This window comes from Psammomys obesus, unplaced genomic scaffold (assembly GCF_907164565.1).
Source record: "Psammomys obesus unplaced genomic scaffold, mPsaObe1.curated_primary_1811, whole genome shotgun sequence".
NCBI classification, from domain to species: Eukaryota; Metazoa; Chordata; class Mammalia; order Rodentia; family Muridae; genus Psammomys; species Psammomys obesus.
The window spans coordinates 12,337,519-12,360,874 of record NW_026596109.1 but is presented as its reverse complement, the minus strand read 5'-3'; the positions used below and the strand labels follow the sequence as shown (position 1 = coordinate 12,360,874).

At 37.6% G+C, this 23,356-nt stretch overlaps 1 protein-coding gene across 1 annotated transcript in view; it reads right to left on the bottom strand.

Moving 5' to 3' along the window:
- Nucleotides 1–23,356, bottom strand: part of Faf1 (Fas associated factor 1) — a 284,522-nt gene that overhangs the window by 91,932 nt on the left and 169,234 nt on the right. Inside the window, exons 10-12 of the mRNA XM_055629006.1 lie at nt 18,346–18,472; nt 17,366–17,429; nt 16,328–16,409 (exon numbers count right to left, since the gene is read on the bottom strand). Coding sequence (XP_055484981.1) covers nt 16,328–16,409; nt 17,366–17,429; nt 18,346–18,472 — 273 coding nt within the window. The remainder of the gene's footprint in view (nt 1–16,327; nt 16,410–17,365; nt 17,430–18,345; nt 18,473–23,356) is intronic.

The window sequence follows — 23,356 nt, the reverse complement described above, 5'->3', positions numbered from 1 at the left end:
TGTAGAACAAGTACTCACTTCATTAGCATATGAGCAAATTCAAGTTTAGAAATGACTTATCCCCAACTTCCACCTAGTCAGTAAAAACTTCAGCTACAATTGGAGCCCAGCTGTCTGAATCCAAGTGTAATGTTCTTTCTGCTACTAGAGAAGCCGCAGGGCAACTGGACACACTCTAGAATGAAGAGGTTTGTGAGAGTACTTGTCTGATACAGAGATGGTGACCTTACAGGACGCAAGTGAGCAGAGCGCCAGTGACAGCATGCCTGGCTATAAATAGCTCTGCTGATCCCACCAGGATTCTAGGTGTTAATTCGTTTATTCTTTCATTCAATAAGCATTTGTTGAAATTCCCATTGTGTCAGACCCAGCAGGAAACATGGGCAATAAAATGATGAACACAAAAGACGGAGGGATTCTTCACCTTTGTTGAGGACTACAGATAACAGTAACTGAGCTTCAAGGAAGTTTGTAATCAGACACATTTTTGGAGAGATGCTTATCTGGCAAATTCTACTCAATCTTCAAGGCTCAAGGCAAATGTGTCTATGAATCCCCTTAATTCCCTCAGTCATAGTTAAGAGCTTCCTTTTCTGGATGGCTCCTACTTCTCCCCTCTAGTATTGTAATTGTTTACAAGTTACCCCTCTAGACAAAGTCTTTCAAGGGCCAGGGCTGAGCCTCTCAGTCTTTTCATCCACAGACCGACATAGGTCCCGGCCTGTTATAGGAAATAAACTTCAATACTGATCTTAACCACAGCCTGCTGGAAAAAAGACACCAAATGTCAGAGATAAATGCTAAATCTGTTTTTTATTAAGTGAATCAAGAATTTCTGGCTTCATGGAAAGAAATGTAAACCTATCTGCCCTAACACATTCAGGGCGCCTCTTTTTAGCTTTCTAGCTGAGTAGACAGAGGGATGTCAACCTCAAATTCGTCTTGGTCGTATCTCAGCAACTACATTTAATGAGAGTGGGAACAAGAGAGCTGCCCACTTTTAAATCAGCAGATTTCTAATCAAACAATAGCAATAGCGAAATATTTATAATGATCATTTCTCTGAAGAACTCTGCAAAGGAACATTTAGACTTTGGAAAAGAGATTAGTGATTTGCATCGCTATCTCACTGATTTAATTTAAATGTTCTCCCAAACCAAACACATATGTGCCCAAGGGGTTACTAAGACACCAAACATGCAGAGTTCCCTATAAGTGCAGCTGATAGTGTTGACTGAAACTAAACTTGGAAATCCAGGGCACTAATGCACAATATCAAGAAAAAAAAAAAAAAAAAAGCCTTTCTTTGGCAATATTTAATCTTAAAAAGAAGAAAGAGGCAGGCAGAGAGCAGGCACTGTCTGTTTGGAGGATCAGGCGTTCTGCATTTCAAAGCATGGGTCCCTGCAATATCCAGGTTACTGTGCTAGAATCTCCACTATTATATCGCAGTTGTGAGCAGGAGGGCAAAGATGTGTTTACTCAGTGATTAGGCCCTTAGAATAAGCCTCTCGCTCCTACAGAGACAGCTCACCACTTATTCATTTGGGCCAATTCACAAAGCCTAGGAAGATTAAACATCCATGCTGAGAAGACAAGCGAATGCAGACGGTAAAAAAGAAATAAAAATTCTTTAAAAACTCTGAGATGACTTCATTATTTTTCCACAAGGAAACTTTAGGAAAGTGTTTAGTTAGAGAAAAACCCACATTGACCTCTCTCTAAACCCTTAATCTTTCCTTTGTGGTGGCACTGCTTTGTGGAAAGCGACTGGCTCGCTGTGCTCCTCTTTTCACTGAAAGATGGGAGAAAAAAGGCCCTAGAGAAACAGTTTTCGTTCCAGGGACATAAACCCCTGACACTGTTAAACATGAGATGCCAGGAAAGCACACTAAAAATTCCCGCTTTAAGTCCTAAGTGGAATGTAAGAAAGATGATAAGTGTCCAAAGAGAAGCTCCAGGCCAGGGCACTCCCAGAGCAGCTTTTAAAGAGGAAGCTGAACCATCTTAGTCTCGCTTTTTTCGCATGGTAGTTTTCAATGTAGTCCCCCCCTCCATCTGCTACATGACAGTAAGTAAGCAGAACATACTTTTAGTGTGGAAAAATCAGATTAAATTGTAGGCAAAGAAAAACTGCAGGTTCATACTTTTGAGTCTCCTACTGAGCTCCATTAAGCACAGGCCCAAACAGAGAGAACTGGGTTTAGCAAATCAACCAATTTAGGAGAGAAGAAACTGCAAAGTAATCAGTAAACTATGGTTATGAAGAAAGGGCATCAGGTGCACAGAAAAAGCCTAAGAAAAAGTTTTGTTCCTCCTTTACATAACCTGCTTTTCCTTTAGACCATTCATAATTTGGTTCAATAACATTTATGGAGTGCCATGTGTTAGGCATTGAGGAATATAAAAAGCATAACACAAAATTTCCTTGCCTTACAGAATTGGGGGAAAAAAGGATACATGGGTGAGAAAAACGTGCAACTGTCATTCCATATAACAAGTGATAATATTCAATAAATGAAAAGACGTGGTTTTGTCCTTTTTAGCTTGGCAGAGAGGACAGAGTCCAGCAGCTCACAATGACAAGCCATGCAAACCTACACTCTGACTGTCACTCTGTGGTCTAATTTTTGGTGACAGTGTAAGGAAGTCTCCCCGGCTTAAAGCAACAGAACACCCTGGTCTAATCCCAGTTCCGTCTACTAGCCTTCTGACCGTGAAGCAAGACAAATTGTAAAGATTTCAGATAAAGCACATTAAACGCTATTTACTGTACTGGGCCAGTAGGGGCTACCAGATTTTAAAAAATACTGTTAAGATGAGGATTCCAGAACTACCAATGCAACACTGGAAAGCAATTACTAGGAAAATGATAGCCATGAAAATGATCTGTAGACTAAACAGCTCTCTGGATTTTTCCTCCTGTCAGGAGAATCTGGGATGCTAATCGTGCCTTCAGTGTATCAAACACCTTCAAATCTAGAAGTTAAGGTCCTGGGCTGATGCTCAGAAAGGGCTCAGCCGACAGTAACCAAAGTGACGTGACCTTGGGCAACAGTGACTACCACATCTTAGCACAGAGTACAGAGCTACAGAGCATAGAATGGAAAGTAGAAGTAGGGGGTGTGGCTCGACTGTAGACTGGTTGTTTCCCATGCCTGATGCCCTGAGCTCAATGCCGAGCACTGCATAAAGCAAGTCGGTAGTGTGTGTCGTAATCCAAACACTTCAGAAGCAGAAACAACAGGATTAGGACTCAGAAGTCAAGATGACCCTTAACTACATACCAAGAGAAAACGCAGCCTCTTGTATGAACCCTGTCTTAGAGAAGAAGGAAAAAAAATGAATAAGTAGGAAAATTTATCTAGAAAGTAAGACCAGAGCAGACATCCAGAAAGACAAGGAATATGCTAATGGACTACTTGAGTGCTTGCTTTCAAGTATCATAACACAATCTGCATCCTCTCACTGATTTTAATGTTGATACGACAAATAATGTGGAGAAATATTGGCTGACCTATTTTTCCAGTGTAAGAAATTAAAGTGTAAAATAATTTCCTCTGTGGAACGTGGTGCCTGACATTGTCTTCATGCCACTATTGAATTACTATTACTACTCTTGTGACCTATTTTAAATTGATGGGTAATTTACTGATAAAAACAACTGACAGGATAAAACATATACTTATTTTATTATACCAGTAATTTAGTATTGCTACATTAATATCTAAAATAGAATAGATATTCAAATTTTCTCAGTTATCTCCAAAATGTTTTTTCATAGCTGTCTCATTTTAGTCCTTGGCTTTTATTTATTTCTTTCACTGCTTTCTGTGTGTGGTTAACCTATGCTCAACATTCCCTAAGTAGAGGACAGAGGACAAGTCTCAGAAGTGAGTTCTTCTCTTCCACCTTATTGGGTTCAAAGATTCAATTCAGGTTGTGAATGAAGGTTGTCTGCAAGTGCCTGCTGTAACCCCTGAGCCCTTTCAGCCCCATTTTCTAATAGTTTGGGAGGGTTTCATGTAGCCCAAGTTGACCCTGAATTTGCTACATAGTAGAGGATGATCTTGAAGTCCTGATTCGCTTGATAAGAGAACTTGGATTAAGAGTGTGTGCCACCCTTTCTTAGAAAATTAGGAATAGTGTTACCTCAAGATCCAGCTATACCACTGCTAGGCATATATCCAAAATACGCTCAAGTGTACAACAAGGACATTTGCTCAACCATGTTCGTAGCAGCTTTATTTGTGATAGCCAGAATCTGGAAACAATCCAGATGTCCCTCAACTGAGGAAATTTTGGTATATTTAACAACGAAATACTACTCAGCAACTAAAAACAAGGAAAGCATGAAATTTGCAGGCAAATGGTGGGATCTAGAAAATATCATCCTGAGTGAAGTACCCCAGAAGCAGAAAGACACATATGGTATATACTCACTTATAAGTGGATATTAAACATATAATATAGGATAAACATACTAGAATCTATACACCTAAATAGGCTGGGCAAGGAGGAGGACCCAGGGTAAGATGATCAATCTATATTCAGAAAGGCAAATGAGATGGACATCTTGAGAAAACAGGGAACAGGATAGGAGTCTTCCACAGAGGGCCTCTGAAAGACTCTACCCTGCAGGGTATCAAAGCAGACACTGAGACTCATAGCCAAACTTTAGGCAGAGCACGGGGGATCTTATGAAAGAAGGGGGAGTTAGTAAGACTTGGAGAGGACAGGAGCTCCACAAGGAGAGCCAACAGAACTAAGAAATCTGGGCACAGGGGTCTTTTCTGAGACTGATACTCCAAACAAGGACCATGCATGGAGATAATCTAGAATCCCTGCACAGATGTAGCCCATGGCAGCTCAGTGTCCAAATGGGCTCTTTAGTAAGAGGAACAGGACTGTCTCTGACATGAACTCAGTGACTGGCTCTTTGATCACCTCCCCCTGGGGGGGGGGGGGCAACCTTACCAGGCCACAGAGGAAGCCAATGCAGCCACGCCTGATGAGACCTGACAGGCTAGGGTCAGATGAAAGGTCAGTGGACTGGGAGAGGGGCAGGAGGACGGGATTGGGAGGGCAAAAGGGAGGGGGCTACAATTGGGATACAAAGTGAATAAATTGTAATTAATAAAAAATAAATTAATTTAAAAAAAAGAGCGTGTGCCACTTTCCCACGCCACACTGGTGTTCTTGTATGCGGAAGTTCACAGGCCTCACCCATTATCCAACTTATTCTAGTGTTAAGGATATGGTAAAACAGAGGAAAGGCAGCAAGGAGTTAAATAGAATTCAAAGTCCTGTTTTACTACTTCCCAACTATGTGGATCTTAGAAAAATTACTATTATCTCTTGGGTGTCATGTATCTCTAGAGATTGAAATCCACTACTTTCCCCAGCTGGGAATAGTGAGGAGGTTTAATTAGGCATCTGTGCTGTTGCTCTGACCAAAAAACCTGAGAAGCAGCACTACAAGAGAGGTGGGAGTTATTCCAGCTTCCAGTGCTAGAAGACACAGACAGCCCACCGTAATAGAAGACACAGCAGCAGGGCCCACTCATCCACCCCTGCTGATAAGTGCTCATGCTCAGCTCTTTCAGCATTTTCTTCAGCCCAGGAATGTGCCACCATACAGGAAGAAGGTCTTACTCCCTCAGTAAACAAGACAATCCCTCACAGCTATTCCCAGAGGCCTGCATCTTAAATAATTCTAGAGTAGGCCAAGTTCATAACATTAATCATCACAGAAAATAATCTGGCAAACCAATGGCTATTAGTACAACTGAAAAAAAAAAAATCAAAGAAAGAAGTTTGGCAAATGTCTTCAGTGGCAAATCCCAGTTTGCAAGAAGTCTTAGTTAGGTTTGTTGGTTTTTTTCTTTAAGTCATAGTCAATCATTTATTCATCAAATATTTATTGTATGTTCTGTCTTCATCTGGGCACTAGTGACAACAATTTAAGCACGTATAGAACTTACTTTATTATTATTTACATATTTTAAAATAAAGAATAATTATATCACTTTCTCCTTCCCTTTCCTCGAGCCTCTCCCAAATTTCTTCCCTATAACCCTGACCTTCAGCTAGGCATGGTGGTGAAGAACTTTAAACCCAACACCTGGGAGTGGAAGGGAAGAGGATCAGAGTTCAAGGCTAACCACAATTATGCAACAAGTTAAGGTCAGTCTGAGTTCCCTGACACCCTGTCACAAAAAGCCAACAAATAAGCAAGCAAACACATAAAGATCCAAGAGCCATGTGCAGGTTGTATTGTGAAGCATATTTCTTTGTCTAATTCTCCAAGATGATTTCAGAGACGAATAGGCAGGAACCAAACTGGAGAAGTTTAAAAAAAAAAAAAAAAAAGCTACCAAGACAAAGAAACACCAACTTTTTTTCTCCTCAGCCCCTGAAGCAGAGGTTAGAATAGCATTCTGAAATGCTAAAGACAAATATTTTTGAATTTCACACAGGGAAAACTGTCATATGGAAGACAGAAAGCAGGGGAGGAGGTGACAAGTAGGTGGGGATAAAGTAAGGCCAAATTTTCTTTATAAAATAAGCTGACAAATGTTCATTAGGTGTAGATTTTCATCAGTTTCCATTGCTCACACTTAATACTCAGGCCCTGAATTACTTTGGCTTAAGGCCAACATGTGACTAAAGTGTTTACAATAAGGAAATTAGAGGCTCAAATGTCTAGCTCTTAATAGCCAACTACAGAGTTGTAGGTATGCTGCAGGGGGCAAGCCAGGTTAGGAAAAGAAGCAGAGAGGGAAGAAAGCAGGCACTTCAGGCCACACCAAAGAACTGACCCCATCAGTACTAGAGGTGAACACCTGGAAGCAGTACAAGACCTGAGGAAAGAGCCGCTCACAGAAGTCCTGGAGCTACAGCTCCATGGTAGATTACCTTTACAGCACGACTGAGGCTGTGCTTGATCCTATACCACTCACAAGGCCAAGCAGAATTGTTCTGATTCTGATAGTATCTTTTGAGTGGGTTAATGAATAAACAATGGTCTGCTAGGTAGGCAGAATAATGAGTATGACTTATATATTTTGAAAGGTGGTAGCAAACGTCCCCCGCCTCTTTCACAGAGGTAGGGACCAGTGTGAAGAACCTGCAGTCTGTAGTTCAACTATTTCACTTATTTCCACATTCAAAGGCATTGGCAAACTACAGCAGTGAAGAACTGAAGATAAACTAACAATTAATTTCTCATTAAAATACACTAATAACGCATTCTTGCTGAAAACTCAAAGAAATTACAATTGTTTGTGTACAAATATGTTCAATAGATTTTAAACTACAACACCATCAAGCATTGTTTGGCAGAGAGTTCAAAGGGTAATATTGTGAATTATAATGACAATCTGAATTTAAGTACACTGAACCGTAATAACCTTTTTCAGCACTGAAGGGGTTAAGGCTGAGCCCTCATATATGCTACCACTGAGTTGTATCCCCAGGCCTCCCTCTCCTGCTCCTTCTTTGATTTTGCTTTTCAAGACAGGGTGGGTCTAACTACATAGCTCAGGATGGCCTTGAACTCATGAATTTCCTGCCTCTGAATATTAGGATTTCAGGCATACACTGAAGTACCTGGCTCATTCTAACTGTTACTCACACACTGTTAGTAGGTCCTAAATGTCTCCATCTTTTCCTTAGTGAAGAATCTCTCTCTTTTTCTTTGTATTGTTTAAGTTAAATCAATGTCTGCTAACTGAAAACTAAGTTTCCCTGTTAAGCACATGTGGCTCTCTAACTTCTGGACACTTTAGGTAAGATGTGCTAGCTGGAGTTCCAGCAGTCATCTTGAATGATGACAGAACCTGATTCTTGGCAGAAAAAGAAAAGAGAAGGGGAACAGAGGGGGAGGGAGGGGAGGGAAGGGGCGAAGAGGAAGAAAGGAGAGGAGAGGAGAGGAGAAGAGGAGAGTGGAGAAGAGAGGTGAGGAGAGGAGGGGAGGAGAGGAGAGAAGGGGAGGGGAGGAGGAGAGAAAAGAAAAGAAAAGAAAAGAAAAGAAAAGAAAAGAAAAAAAGGAAAGAAAGGAGAAAAGAGAATGTGTATGTGATGCACCATACCAGGAACAGCAAGTCCACCTGTGAACTTGGAGAAGGACAGAGAAATCTGGAGCCTATTTTGTTATTAATGTTTATCTTTCAGTTGCAAACAACAAAGACGTATCCTAATTTTTACCCAAGAAAAAGCTTTATTCATTGAAGAAAATGACAAGTCTTTGAAATGCTATTAATAAAGCCATGAACTATGAAGTTACACATTTGGGGTTAATTCCTTGTCTAGCAGAAAGCATCTCAACCCAGATGGTGTATGGTTTACACTCAGGGGACAGGCTGACTGTTCATTTAGGAAGCTCCATTGTATAGCTAATAAGTAGGAAGGAGTCTATTCCCAGAGGCCAAGTAGGAACACAAAGGAAGGCATGGAAGTTGTTGCTTGGGGTGACTTCACCATTTATTTTTTTTATGCAATAAGGTAGGAAGAATTTATTCTTACTAGCATGTGTAGTAAGCATTTTACCCAGAGAAGATGGCCCACTTGGGTATAAAATAATATAACAATGAAGTGTGTGTCTACAGAAATGGACTTTTACTTGAGAGCCAAAATCATAGTAAATGGCTTTCCTTTACTATTTTTCTCTCCTTCAACATTTTCATCTATTTAAGAATAATGCACAATTGTAACTTTTATAACATAAAATAGCCACAGTATACATTTACTATATACCTTGCTTAATTCACTTAATATATCTTGATTATTCTTCTACATCAATGTCGACAAACTAGCTTTATTCAGCATTTCACTATAGGAATGTAACATTATTTCATTTTTATTGATGGGTAATTAAGACATTTCTATTTTTTGATATTCAGACAATGCTATAATTAACATTTTGTTTACTTTTTTGTAAGTTTATACATTAAAATATTTTTGCCATAAGAGGAAATTATATACTAGAATGATTTTAATCTCTATTTCTTATATTATTCAAAAATAAAAGTATCTGTTCATGTTTTATAGTTATTTTTATTTCATTTTCTGTGAAATGCCTTTTATTTATATTGCCTATGCTACAGTTATTGTTTTCTTCCTTAATTTTTTTATTTCTTCTAAGTGTATATTTCACAGAAATCAGCAACTTGTGGATACTATAAGACAGGTGTATATAGAAAGACACAGAAGAGAACAGGCTCTGATAGTCATAGCCAGAGTGTTTGTGAACTACAGGACACCACTACTGTACCAAGCTATTAAATAACTATTGACACAGCTTTCTAGTGTCTTCTACAAACGGCTACTATATCACTCATCCCTGAATTACAGTTCTGACAATAGTGCCTTCCTTGTCAAAATCTTTCACTGCTTAGCAACAGTAACAGCAACAAAAATCTTTTGCTGTCTTCAAAATTTCTATGAACTGTCTCCCTCAACATCTGTTTTAGCCTACTGGTCTCTTACTTGTGCCTATGTACTAATTAAACAAGTCAACATTGTATTCAGATAACTGTCCATTACTAAAGAAATGGATTCATAATACAAACATAGGTTCCTCACAAAGGTATTCCCAGCAGCAAATCTAAGAAAATAAAAGGAGAGGATAAACATTAGTTTCAAATATAAAATTTTCTGATATTTTTTATGTTCACTTACTGAAAGCAAACTTTTGTTTATTTTGTTTTAAGATAGGGTTTCTCTGTGTAGCCTTGGCTGTCCTGGATCAGGCCAGCCTCAAACTCACAGAGGTCTGACTGCCTCTGCCTCCCCAGTGCTGGGATTAAAAGCGAGCAACACCACGACCAGCTGAAAGCAAACTATTTCAAAGATGCTGAAATCACAATCAACTAGGAAGAAAACATTAAAAAAGCATATCACAAAGCTAATATATTTTTGACTAACTAACTGCAATGAGTGCCATAATGATTAAAGTTTTAATAAGAATTGATAGCCAAGTACAAGAATAAAATCTTCTGAGTGGTGCTGATACGCTATTTAGTAAAAACATCTAATTATAGAACAGCGTACTTTGTTGGTATAGCTGTGCTTATATAACTCACATTAGCTTTTCTATTTTTTTTATATTTTGGGTTCTTTGTTTTTAGATTAAATCTCATGTATGCAAGGCTATTTCCAAACTCACTTCACAGTTTAGTAAAACCCTGAACTCCATATCTTATCTCCACCTCCTAAGAACTGGCATTGCAGACATGAACTACAATGCAAGGCCTTAATTAAACATGCCCCTTCTCCCTTTTTTAAGCCAGGAGAGAGTACTGGACTTCGTCACGGGACTTTTCTGCATCTAATGAGATGATCATGTATTTCTTCTGTCTTTCCGCATATTTATATGGCAGAGTACAATTATATGTGATTTATATGTGTTGAACCATCCCTGCATCTCTGGGATGAAGCCTACTGGTCCTTGTGGATGATCTTTTTGATGTGCTCATGATGTGTTGCAAGCATTTTATTGAGTATTTTTTCATCTATGTTCATAAGGGAAACTGGTCTGTTACTCTTTATAGGGTTTGGGTATCAAAATGACTGTGGCCTCATACAATAAACTGGGCAGTGTTTCTTTTGTTTTGTGGAATAATTTGAGGAGTATTGGCATTAATTCTTCTTTGAAAGACAGTTGCACACTAAGAACCATCTGGCCCTGTGATTATATATATATATATGTATGTATGTATGTATGTATGTATGTATATATTTTGGGGAGGAGGTTGGGTTCTGGCACTTCCTCAGAAAATTAGGAATAGTGCGACCTCAAGATCCAGCTATACCACTGCTAGGCATATAGCCAAAACATGCTCAAGTACACAACAAGGATGCTCAACCATGTTCATAGCAACTTTATCCGCAATAGCCAGAATCTGGAAACAACCCAGATGTCCCTCAACTGAGGAATGGATACAGAAATTGTGGTACATTTAGACAATGGAATACTACTCAGCAATTAAAAACAAGGAAAGCATGAAATTTGCAGGCAAATGGTAGGATCTAGAAAAGATCTAGATCTACCTCCTGAGTGAGGTACCCCAGAAGCAGAAAGACACACATGGTATACACTCACTTATAAGTGGATATTAGACATATAATATAGGATAAACATACTAGAATCTGTACACCTTAAGAAGCTAAGCAAGAAGGAGGACCCAGTGTAAGATGATCAATCTTCACTTAGAAAGGCAAACGAGATGGACGTCGGAAGAAGGAGAAAACAGAGAACAGGACAGGCTCCTACCACAGAGGGCCTCTGAAAGACTCTACCCAGCAGTGTATCAAAGCAAATGCTGAAACTCATAGCCAAACTTTAGGCAGAGTGCAGGGGATCTTATGAAAGAAGGGGGAGATAGAAAGACCTGGAGGAGACAGGAGCTCCACAAGGATAGCAACAGAACTGAAAAATCTGGGCGATGCTTGATTTTTATGTGGGTGCTTGAGACATGAGCTCAGGTCCTTATGCTTTAGCAACAAGAACTTTATCAACTGAACCATCTTTTCAGTGCTGATACAGGGTTATAGATTTTTAACCATCTCTTTTAAAAAGTAAACAGATTTAATAGTTATTCCCAGATTCACAATTACATGTTAACTTTTATTTTTAATTAAAATGCATCTATATTATTATTGTATATACCAAATAATATTTATATATTGAAAACACATTTTTCTAAAATAATTATATGAGAATTATAAGCCTGAAGGATGCTATCTTCTGTCATTTAATATCATAAGACACTGCCCCTGTCTTAAAGGACTCAATAAAAATTCCAAAATTCTGTAGGGGGTGAAGCAGTAAAAAGTCAGTTTCCTTCGTTTTCTCAATGGTGGGATGTGGAAGAATCATTAACTAAAGTTGTAACCTCAGAATTGGATAAAACTAATTTTTCTTAAAAGGCACTAATCAAAGATGTCATTTAGATTTCTTTTAGACTGAAGCAGTGGAAATGGAAGCACCTAAAATTTAGCCAATTAAAAATAAATATAATAAAAATAAGATAAATAAACAATGTTAATTAGGAATAGTCAACTTGAGGTTGGAGTGGTCATAGGGGTTCTCGAACCCCTGAACTTACTTTCAGAGCTATCCCATAAAGCCTATAAGAAAGTTGGTTCTGTTATTTTACACACTTTTCTCAAATTTATCACGAACTGTTTAATCATGGTCTTGGGTACTTATAGAGAACATTCTAATTAATTCTCAAGCCATCATATAAAGCAGACATCACCATCATGTTCATTCTGCTGCCCTTCATAAAGTTTAGATACAGGCTGTAAGCTGTTTTTTGGGACAACAGGGCTACCAAGTGAAAAAAGGGCCCTAGGCACTGGTTTCCTCAAACAATGCATAACATTTAGGAAAAAAAAGTCCTGAGTGTGAAGTCAGATTTAGGGTCTAAAACAAGATTACTGATACCAAGGGGAGGCCTGGAGAAGAAACAATCCTTCACACAGGAGGAAAGGTCTGCTGGGGGTTTCCTGATGATGATCTTCTAAATCAACTATGATATCCAATCATTCTTCAGAGTACATTTTGCAATTATAGCATAAGAAAACTCATCAGAGGCAGCATCAGGAAAGATAGGGAGTTACCAGAATTATTTTTAAAAACTCCCAAAATAATTACGGAAAAGTCAGTGGTAACTCTTTGGAAAACTTCATTAGGGACTGGGTCCACTGATCTTCCCAGCTTTTTATCTGCGCTGTAACTCTCACCAGCACTTTGGTTTTTGTCCCAGTAACATCATCTTTTTATAGGTTTCTCATCTTAATCTTGTATTGGCATAGCTTTTTAAATTTCTAATCTTTCCAGAATTCTGTTCTTTGCTCAAGTACGTTTTTATCTAAGATTCTGGACAGAGCTGAGCATAGTGCCACATGCCTGCAATCTCAGCTGAAGTAGGAGGATCTCAAGTTTGACACCCACCTGGGTCATACTGTGAGATGTCATCTCACTAAGATTCCAATTAGAGCTATCTCCTTTAATATCTTCCCTGGAACCTATCTATATTGCGTCTATGACATGATTATACAATATGGATGGATATGTTTATACTGTCTTGTGTTACTGGCTAAATTCTGAATTTATCAGAGTAAAAAAATCTCTGTATTGAAGACACTACGTAGAGATGTGATAACTATTTAGAACTCATTACTGAATGCCCATACTTCATAGTTAAAAGCCAGAATGGTAGTAAAACTAATGAAGGTGTTATGAGAAACCAGAAGAAATGAAAGAATCCATAATAAATTGGATCTCCTTTAGCCAGGACTGTAAAGTCCTGAAGAACAGTCAGAAAGAACTGTGAACACTCTCACCAACAAGTGCTCTCAAATAAAATCAGCTGGAAGCAGTTTTCATTAAGATGGATTGAATGTGGCATCGTGAGAAACACTTTATCAAATGTAGTGTTTTACTTAGTGATTAACTATATACCAGCTGATGAAGCTCCCTAAATCCTTTGTAATCCCACCACTCCAATAAACATTTAATGAGTATATAAGTTCAAAAAGCCTAGTAGAGGATTTAAACCTTCAATCTTGTTTTTATTTACTCTAGGAACTCAATTTCTCAATTCAAGTGAAGAAAGCTGGTGCTTGGGGCTCATCTGTTGCCCTGGTAAAATTAACATGCCTTCTAAAGTTTAAATTAAACATGATATTTATGATGAAAGAAATTTAGGTAAAGTGCCACAGTAACAGTCACACTTGCCTTAAAATTTCTGAACATCAGCAAATTGTTTCCTTAAGAGTGAAAAATTAAAAAGTGATTTTTCCTAACTTGGAGACGTGCAATCTGAAAAACATAGCTGGACTTTCATACTTTCATACCACAGCGCAGTATATACAGAGAGGGCTGCATGTGCTGGTCTAGCACAAACCCTGCTGGCCTGGGTGGGAAGGCATGAACTCTTAAATGGCTTCTATTATTTATTGTTGATATGTCTGTAGAAAATTGATACCATTTTTCTAAATTCTCATCTTTTAAATGGGAATATCAAATACTAAGTGTCCCCATCTCATTAGTTTATGACAGTGTTCAGAAAAATGATTTATAAACCCCACAATATCATAGAAAGATAAAGCAGTATTGCTTTTCCTATGTTGTACTCAACAATAATGTGGAAGGAAGGAAGTTGGGAATGGTGGCATATGCCTGAATTCCTAGGACTTTGGCGGTAGAAAAACAAGGACTGGGAGTTCAAAGCTCAAGGATTGGGCTTCCTGCCACTACCAAAAGAGGGTGAAATACAAATATTTGATGACTGTAAAAAGTGTACTGATTTAGATTAATTTTAAACACTTTATCCACCATGCGGTTTTCTTGTGCTCAGAGAACTGTAATAAACTATCCAGTAACTACAAATTGGAAACAAGAAGTAAACAAAGAAAAAAGACCTGACTGAATAAAAAGGGAAGGATAAAGACAATTTAGCAGTCCTGAGAGATTAGTAAGTTCTGATGTGGCTCCAATAAGCAAAACATTTAATTGTACGTGTCAGTGATTTGGCTCTGCTAAAACACCTAGACACTAATAAAAGCAAACGACCAATTGTTTCGTTATAAATATCCAGGAGTTAATAAACAGGAGCTTATATTCCTCTGGAGATTATCAGTCTGAATAAATCTACATGACAATTTAATAAGAGTTCTTTTGTTGGCAATAAACTCCATATTTAAGCATCTGCATTTAAAGCCATAATATGTGAGGTATACATAGAAACTCTTGAAATTGAAAAAGTATCTCTACTTACTGGAGAAATAAAATTTTGAAATTATTATTCATCTTATATTAAGTGATAACTGTATTGTGGTTAAATAGGTGGATTTCATTGCAAAATGCATGCTTAAGTTTTGAGAAGCAATAATTTGCTTTGAAATGGTTTCATCAAAACCTAGCAATATGTAAGATATCCTAAACCTTTCTGTGAAGTTTAAAGTTTTAAATTCCAAAAGATTAGTTGTTATAAACATTAAAAGTCGATATGAAATTTTAACTATTTGTTGATTTAAAATAATGGTTTGTATATGTGGGCTGGGAATCAAAATCAGAACCTCACATATGCTAAATTTACACTCTACCAGTAAGTTATATACTTAGTTCTAAATAATACAGTTTTAATTATTTTCTGCTTCAGTTAATATTTTTCATTTTCAATCTGAGAGTAATTACAATAAAAAGTCTTCACAAAAATGTACTGATCGAGGCAGTAGAAACATGCAAGCTTGGTCTGTGGCACCCATGTTTGCAAGTGAACAACCCATAATCCCTGTGATGGGAAGACAGAGAGAGAAGGATCTCTTTGGCAAGAGTATCCATGCTGTATGTAGTACCTGGCCTCTGGCAATTTGGTTAGAAGCTAGACTGTCACTGCACTTCAGTGCCTGTCTTCAAGTAACCCTTAGTTTAGCCTAAGCAGCAAGACTAGTACAAGAGTGAGATGAGGGCAGTGGTCCCTTCTTCAAGTTACAGGTTAAGGGGTAGGTGGGGCTCCTAGGGCTCTAGTCCACTAGTAAAACTCTTGCCCAGCAAGAAGTAGGCACAATTCACAGCATAGCAAGAACCAACAACTCCAACCACCAAATCACAAAGATAAAACCCATAAACAAGAACAGCACCCGCTCCCAAAAAACAAAATGACACAGCAATCTGCACCTTATCATAGAACTGTGGGAATAGGCAGCCATTACATAAAGTACTCAGGACAGGAGTATGGTGGAATATATTCATTTCTTTTTAGATTTGAGTAATTTGCAGTCTTCATTGTTTGTTTGCCCCTAATTCAAATAACGGAAACTCAAAGGTTTTGAGACTCGTGAGGCAGAAATAAATCTGTGTTCTGGAGCAGTCTGGGTTAGGGATGCTGATCCTGAACTCTTATCTCTACAAGATTTTACACTTGCACTGAGCATCAGCATGTAGTGTTCACAAAGAAATGTAAGCTACTTAAGAAGAAAAAGCACTCTGGGGGAGGACTGAGGAGCTATTTCCATCAGGATGTTTTCATTCATATAACTGATATAAACACATATAAACTGATATAAACGGTATAAACACACAGCTTGGGTACTTGTACGCATGCCTACCAACCCCCTATGCCCAGGTTGTAAGGCCTTCCGCAAGGGCAATAGGCAACATCATATAGTGCCCCAGTAGAACTGTGCCTCTTGGAAGAATAAAAACAAAACGAAGACTTCAATCTTCAAACAGTGAGAAATACCATATACTGTCTCAGTACAACAGTGAATCAGTACAGTACCATTCTAATCAAAATGCTGAGGCATGACTTACGTCTCGGGCTTTCCCATAGAAGGCCTCTTGAAAAGCAGCTTCTAATGAGCCAATAAAAAATACAGGATGGCAGTCACCGTATCTATAGGAAAAATTGTGTATATTAATAAAGAAATGTTTGAAATTCACACAAAAGTCCCACAAGTTAAATCAATGACTAGTATGTATATGTTGTGGCTAATATCTAATACATACAAACACCAAATGGCTTCTTTTAATGCCTGAATGAGATCTGTAAATTTTAAGAATTCTTCTTGGTCTGTACTAATATATTAGAACACTGAAAATCTTACAAATAAGCAAACATATACATATATAATAAGTACTATGAAACTATGCTATAAGAAGCATTTCTTGGTTAACTAATTTCAACAGATTTTGGAGTTATATTAACTTTTTCTCATTTTAGTTCATTTATTTGAGAATTCAATCACAGAAGAGAAAAACTGACTCTTATAAAGTTTCCATTATTATAGTATTACCAGAAAAATAACACTAAAAGAAGAGTATCACTGACATCATAGTGAAAATTGAATAGTCTATTTAAACACTTCAGTAGACTCCAAACTATATAAAAAAAACTCACTAAAAGTCTTTTAAAATTACTAAAGAATACAAAAACAAAAGTAAAAAGAAAAATTCACTTACATTTAAATGTTAATTATCTTTTAATTTACTATTGTGTGAATGATTTTTATTTGTCCTAGGATTTGCTAAACATTTGTATGATATGTACTGGTCCTTTGAGGAAAGTAAGACACTGCAGGAGTGATCCAGCTCTTTAACTTCTATGAAGATACAGGAATAAACTGAACACATTTCTGCATTGCCACAAATGGTTCATTGGTTGCATCACACTGAACAGAATGTATTTCTCTATTAGTACTACATGAAATGATAAGTAAATCCTTTGAATGCTCTTAGGAAAAATTTTAAACAATTTAAATTGATTTTGCACCAAAACAAAACAAAACAAAAAAAAAAATCACAGTAGTATATAAGAGAACATCAATTTTATAGTTAATATCCTAACCCTACCTTGAAGAAAACTCTGCTGTAAATTGTAATAAGGCATCTCCTTCATTTTCTGCGTTTTCTGGCACTAAAAAACAAACAAAAGAAAAAACAAAAACAAAAAAAACAAAACAAATAGACACAAAAAACAAACCACATAACATCTAATCCCACATATAAGAAATATATTTAATCAATAAAGAGGAAATAAAATTAAGTTTAGCGTCTGTGATATATCTGACGGGACACTTTTAACATACATTAGAAGACTTTATCAAGCAGACTAGAAAAGGAATCTTTAAGAAACATCCAATGAATAGATACAATCCTATAAAACATCTAAAGTATGTGTCAGTTTCAACTAAGATTTTGATGTTTTCTTAAAATAGTATCTTGTGATCAAATTACAAATATTTGAAAGTATTTTAAAGAATTCACTAATTGGACAACTGTTGTCTTTACCTAAATATTTTATCAATTTCTGTCAAAAGGAGCCCCTAACTTTACATAAGGATTTACTTTAGAAACCATTTTGTATGTAGCACCCTTGATTATTCTCCACTGCGCATCTCATAGGTGAAAATGAGAAAGACAGCACAAATATTACACTTTCCCTTCTAAATGGACACCAGCAATGAATAAAAGGGTAATATGACTATTCATCTTCACAGTGACATTTCTGACACATGGGGAACAAATACTCGCAACAGAAGTACAGCTGTTTGTCAATCAAGTTCTAAGATAAGAGTAAGTAGAACTGGAACTAATGATACATTGAAATGTTTACTACACACTTCTGTCATTTTCACTAGTGCTGTGGAAATCTGAAGGTTTAGTAAAATCATACCTCAACAGACTGGCTGTAAAAAAAACATGTTCACTTCTTATGCTTCACCTTTCTACACTTAAAGGACAGGAAGGGGGTTTTACTTCTACCGTTCTTCTAAGTTTAATACTAGAAGGCAGAATTATAATGCTTATCCCACAGAGCTACGAATACTCACTCATTGGAGATTTTCTCAGGGCAGATGGTGCTGTGCCAAATACTTCTCCATCATCAACTCCGAATTCGGAAGCATCTTCAAAGTCATCTCCATCACTATCACTAACCATATGAACATCCGTGCTTTGCTATTTAAGGAAAGTCTCGATTAGATTCAGACTGACTTTAACATATCAAATTCTAAAATTATGTAATTGCAGTAAAAACTTCATCAAATATAAAACCATCTAGCAAAGTAAAGCTTAATATTTTTTCAGTTTAAAGATCACACACATTTCTAAGCTAGTTGTGAAACTTGTAGTCTAAACAAGAGTCTAGCAAAAATGAAAAAGACAGTAAAAAGCTCAACAAAGAAAGAGATTTCTGTGATACCCTAGTGTATAGGACATAAATAAGTGTCCAATAATGAGGAAATGGGCTCAGCTAGAAGCTCAGAGACAAACTTAAGCTGCGAGTCTCCCAAAAAGCTCACACTACTACCTGTATCTGGCAAGCAGGGACAAGGCAGCATTCACATTCCATTTCCTTACTGCAGTAAATCTCAGTAAGACAGACATCAGTATGCTATCCTTACACTGTCCTTAAGAACTATATAAAGTACACACCTATGAAATTTCAATGTAAACTGAAGGCTACAAAACATGAAATTTAGTAGCATGTTTTAATTCAGTAAGTTGTTACTGAGGATTTACTAGGGGATAGGTACTGATAAATGTACACTAGTTATCAGCAATATGTTGAAATTTAAGGTATTGAAAATATCAACTTTGAAATAAAAACCTGTTATTCTCTAGATAAGAGAGTATTCTAAGATGTTAAGATTGAAAACATTTGAATTGGGTTATGAGTACCAATAAATGTTCAAACCAACTGAGATGAGGGTACAAGCAAAGCAACTAGCTAAATGGCAATCTTATGTTCAACAAATGGTCCACAAAAACTATTTAGTAAATAAATTTTTTATATGAAGCTGAGTATTATTCTTTCAAGCTCTGTAAAGAATTGTGCTAGAATTTTGATGGAGATTGCACTGAATCTGTAGATTGCTTTGGTTAGGACAACCATTCTTACTATTTTAATCCTACAGATCCAGAAGCATGGGAGATCTTTGGATCTTCTGCTACCTTCTTCAATTTCCTTCTTCTAAGATTTGAAGTTCTTGTCATACAGCTCTTTCACTTGCGTAGTTACACCAAAATATTTTACATTATTTGTGGCTACTGTGTAGGGTGTCGTTTCCTTAATTTCTTTTTCAGCCCATTTATCATTTATGTATGGGAGGGCTACTGATTTTTGTTTTTGAGTTAATTTTGAATGCAGCCACTTTGCTAAAGGTGTTTATCAGCTATAGAAGTTCTTTTGTAAAATGTTTGAGTTCACATAGGTATATTATCATATCATTTGCAAACAGTGACACTTTAACTTCTTCCTTTCAAATTTGTATCCCCTTAACCTCCTTTAATTGTCCTACTGCTCTTGCTAAAACTTCAAGTACATACAAAGAGAGTGGTTGGCCTTATTTTATCCCTGATCTTAATGGAACTGCTTTATGTTCCTTTCCATTTAATTTGATATTAGCTATTTGCTTGTTGTATATTGCCTTTGGAAAAACAAAACAAAACAAAACGAAAAACCTCAGGATATCTAAAGCAATCCGGTACAATACAAGAACTATAGGTATCATCATCCCAGACTTCAAGCCTGTACCACAGAACAATAGAAAGAAAAACTACACGATACTGGCATAGAAACAGACAGTTAGAATCGAATAGAAGAACCAGAAGTAAATCCACACACCTATGGACATTTAGTTTTTGGAAAAAAAAAAAAAAAAAAAAAAAAAAGCCAAAATTATACAATGGAAAAAAAGAATGTCTGCATGTAGCAAAATAAAAATAGATCCGTATCTAACATCCTGCACAAACCCTAAGTCCACGTGGATTTAAGACCTCAAAATAAAACCAGATACACTACATCTGATACAAGAGAAAGTAGGGAACAGCACTGGATGTATTGGCACAGGAGACGCCTTCCTGAACAACAACAGTTCAGGCACTATGAGAAGCAATAAAAGGGGCCTCACGAAACTAAAAAGCTTCTGTAATGCAAAGGACACTGTCAGAAGAACAAAATGGCAGCCTACAGAATGGGAAAAGATTTTCATCAACTCCACATCTGACAAATGGCTAATATCCAAAATATACAAGAATTCAAGAGACTAGACATCAACAAACCAAATAACCTAATTAAAAAATGGGGGATGGATCTGAACAGAGAACTCTCAACAGAGGAATCTCTAATGGATGAGAAGCACTTAAAAGTTAATGTTCAACATCTTTATCCTTGAGGGAAATGCACATCAAAACTATTCTGAGATTCCATCTTATACCCATCAGAATGTCTAAGATCAAAAACTCAAGTGACAACACACGCTGGAGAGGATGTGGAGAAAGGGAAATCTTCCTCCACTGCTGGTGGGAGTGCAAAGTTGTACAGCCACTTTGGAAATCAATCTGGGACTTCCTCACCAAACTGAAATTAGATTTACCATAAGACCTAGCTATACCATTCCTGGGCAGATGCCCAAAAGAAGCTCCACCATATCATAAGGACACTTGCTCAGCTATGTTCAAAGAAGCTTTATTCATACTAGCAAGATTCTGGAAACAACCTAGATGTTCCTTAACCAAAGAATGGATAAAGAAAATGTGGTACATTTATTTACAAAATGGAGTATTATTACTCAGCCATTCAAAACAATGACATCAATGTTAGTATTTTGGAACACAACCTGCTCCTGGGTTACCCAGCAACTTATGATGTCATCATGTGTCACCAGCCAGGTGGCTACACCTGTAAGGCGTGGCTACCTTGCCCCTTAAAGGGCTAACCCCGACACGTGGTCTCTCTCTTACACTCTCTTCTCTTACTCTCCTCTCTTACTTTCTCTCTCTCTCTCGGGGCACCCCTTCCCTTCCTTCTCTCTCTCTCTCTCTCTCCATGTCCTGCTCCCCCCTCCCTCCTAATAAACTTCTTGCAGAGAATATCGGTTAACCAGCCGCATGATTTTTAACAATCATGAAATTTGCAGGTAAATGGACTGAACTAGAAAAGACCATCCTGAGTGACAAACACAGCATAAAATACAGGATAGCCAGTTACAAACTGTAGACCCAAAGAAGCTAAATAACAAGGATAGCCCAAAGAGGTGGTGGTGGTGGTGGTGGTGTTTGAATCAAATCGAGAAGAGGAAATGGATTAAATATTGAGGGGTGTGTGGATTGTGGGAAGGATGGGAAAGGAGGAATGAGGTGGGAGAGGACACAGGGAGAGATGGCAGGGCATCTCTGGGATGAGCAAGAAACCCAGGACAAAGGAAACTCCCAGGAATCTATGAGGGTGACCCTAGAAATGGGGTATAGGGAGCCGAAACCCGCCATCTCCTGGAACAGGGCAAGACTTCCAATGAAAGAATTGAAGCACAAAACCCCAGACCCACAATGTGTCCTGCCTACAGGATGTGCAGGAGTAAATAATGGAGCAAAATTTGAAAAAAAAAGGGCCAACCAGTGACTGGCAGACCCATGAAAAAAAGGAAGCCCACCCCTGACACTATACTAGGAGCTAGCAGGTTAGAGTAACTGTCATCAGAAGGCTTTCTTCAGCAACTGATGGGAAATGGTACAGACCCACAGCCAAACAGTAAGTGGAGCCTGGGTAATCCTGTGGAAGAGTGGGGAGGATTGCAGGAGCCAGGAAGGAGGGTCAAGAACACCACAAGAAAACCTACAGAATCAATTAACCTGGGCCAACTGGGTTCACAGAGACTGAAATGCCAACCAGAAAGCCAGCATGGGACAGACCTAGGCCCTTGGCACATACGGAACAGTTGTACAGCTAGGTATTCATGTGGGCCTCCTAGAGTGGGAGCAGAGCTGTCTCTGACTACACTGCCTCCCTCTGGATCTCTTTCCTCTATCTAGGTACCTTATCTAGTCACAATGGATGTGCCTCATCTTACTGCAACGTGATATGATAAAGCTGGTTGATATCAATGGGAGAACCCCCCCCCTTTCTGAGAAAGAAGGGAAAAGGGGTAGATGGAGGTGTTTAATGGAGAGTGAAAGGCAGGGACTAGGAGGAAAGGAGTGAGAAGCTGCAATCACAATTAGAGCAAATTAATTAATTAAAAAATTTAAAAAAATTTTCCTTCTAAAATATGGTACTATGTACTTAAGTTATAAAATAACAGAAACTATATGTCTATACTGATGAGTTTTAACTTAAAAGCAAATATGTACTAGGAAAATAGACTATTATATTATATGTAGGTGTGTGTGGAAGTATATGTGCCACAGGATGTGTGTAAAGGTTAGAGGACAACTTTTATGAGTCAGTTCTCCTTCCACTATATAGTTTTCAGGCATCAAACTCAGATCATTACATGTGGCAGCAAGTACCTTTATTCACTGAATAATTCTGCCTTTTTTTTTTTTTCTTTGTAGCCATTTGATAGCTGGGTCCTGCTGAAACATCTTAGGATTTTACTTTTATTATAAAAGCCTAACTTTTACATATAATCATAATCCTAACCTTACAGTTTTGTTCTATACAGTCAAGATCTCCTCCTGGTTTAATGTATGCTACACTTTAAAAATTCAAAACTTTTTCCCATTTAAAAAAAATCTTATCTATCTATCTATCTATCTATCTATCTATCTATCTATCTATCCATCCATGTGTCCGTCTGTCTGTCTATCTATCTATCCATCCATGCGTCCGTCTGTCTGTCTGTCTGTCTATCTATCTATCTATCTATCTATCCATGCGTCCGTCTGTCTGTCTGTCTATCTATCCATCCATGCGTCCATCTGTCTGTCTATCTATCTATCTATCTATCTATCTATCTATCTATCTATCTATCTATCTATCTATCCATCCATCCATGCGTCCGTCTGTCTGTCTGTCTGTCTGTCTGTCTATCTATCTATCTATCCATCCATCCATGCGTC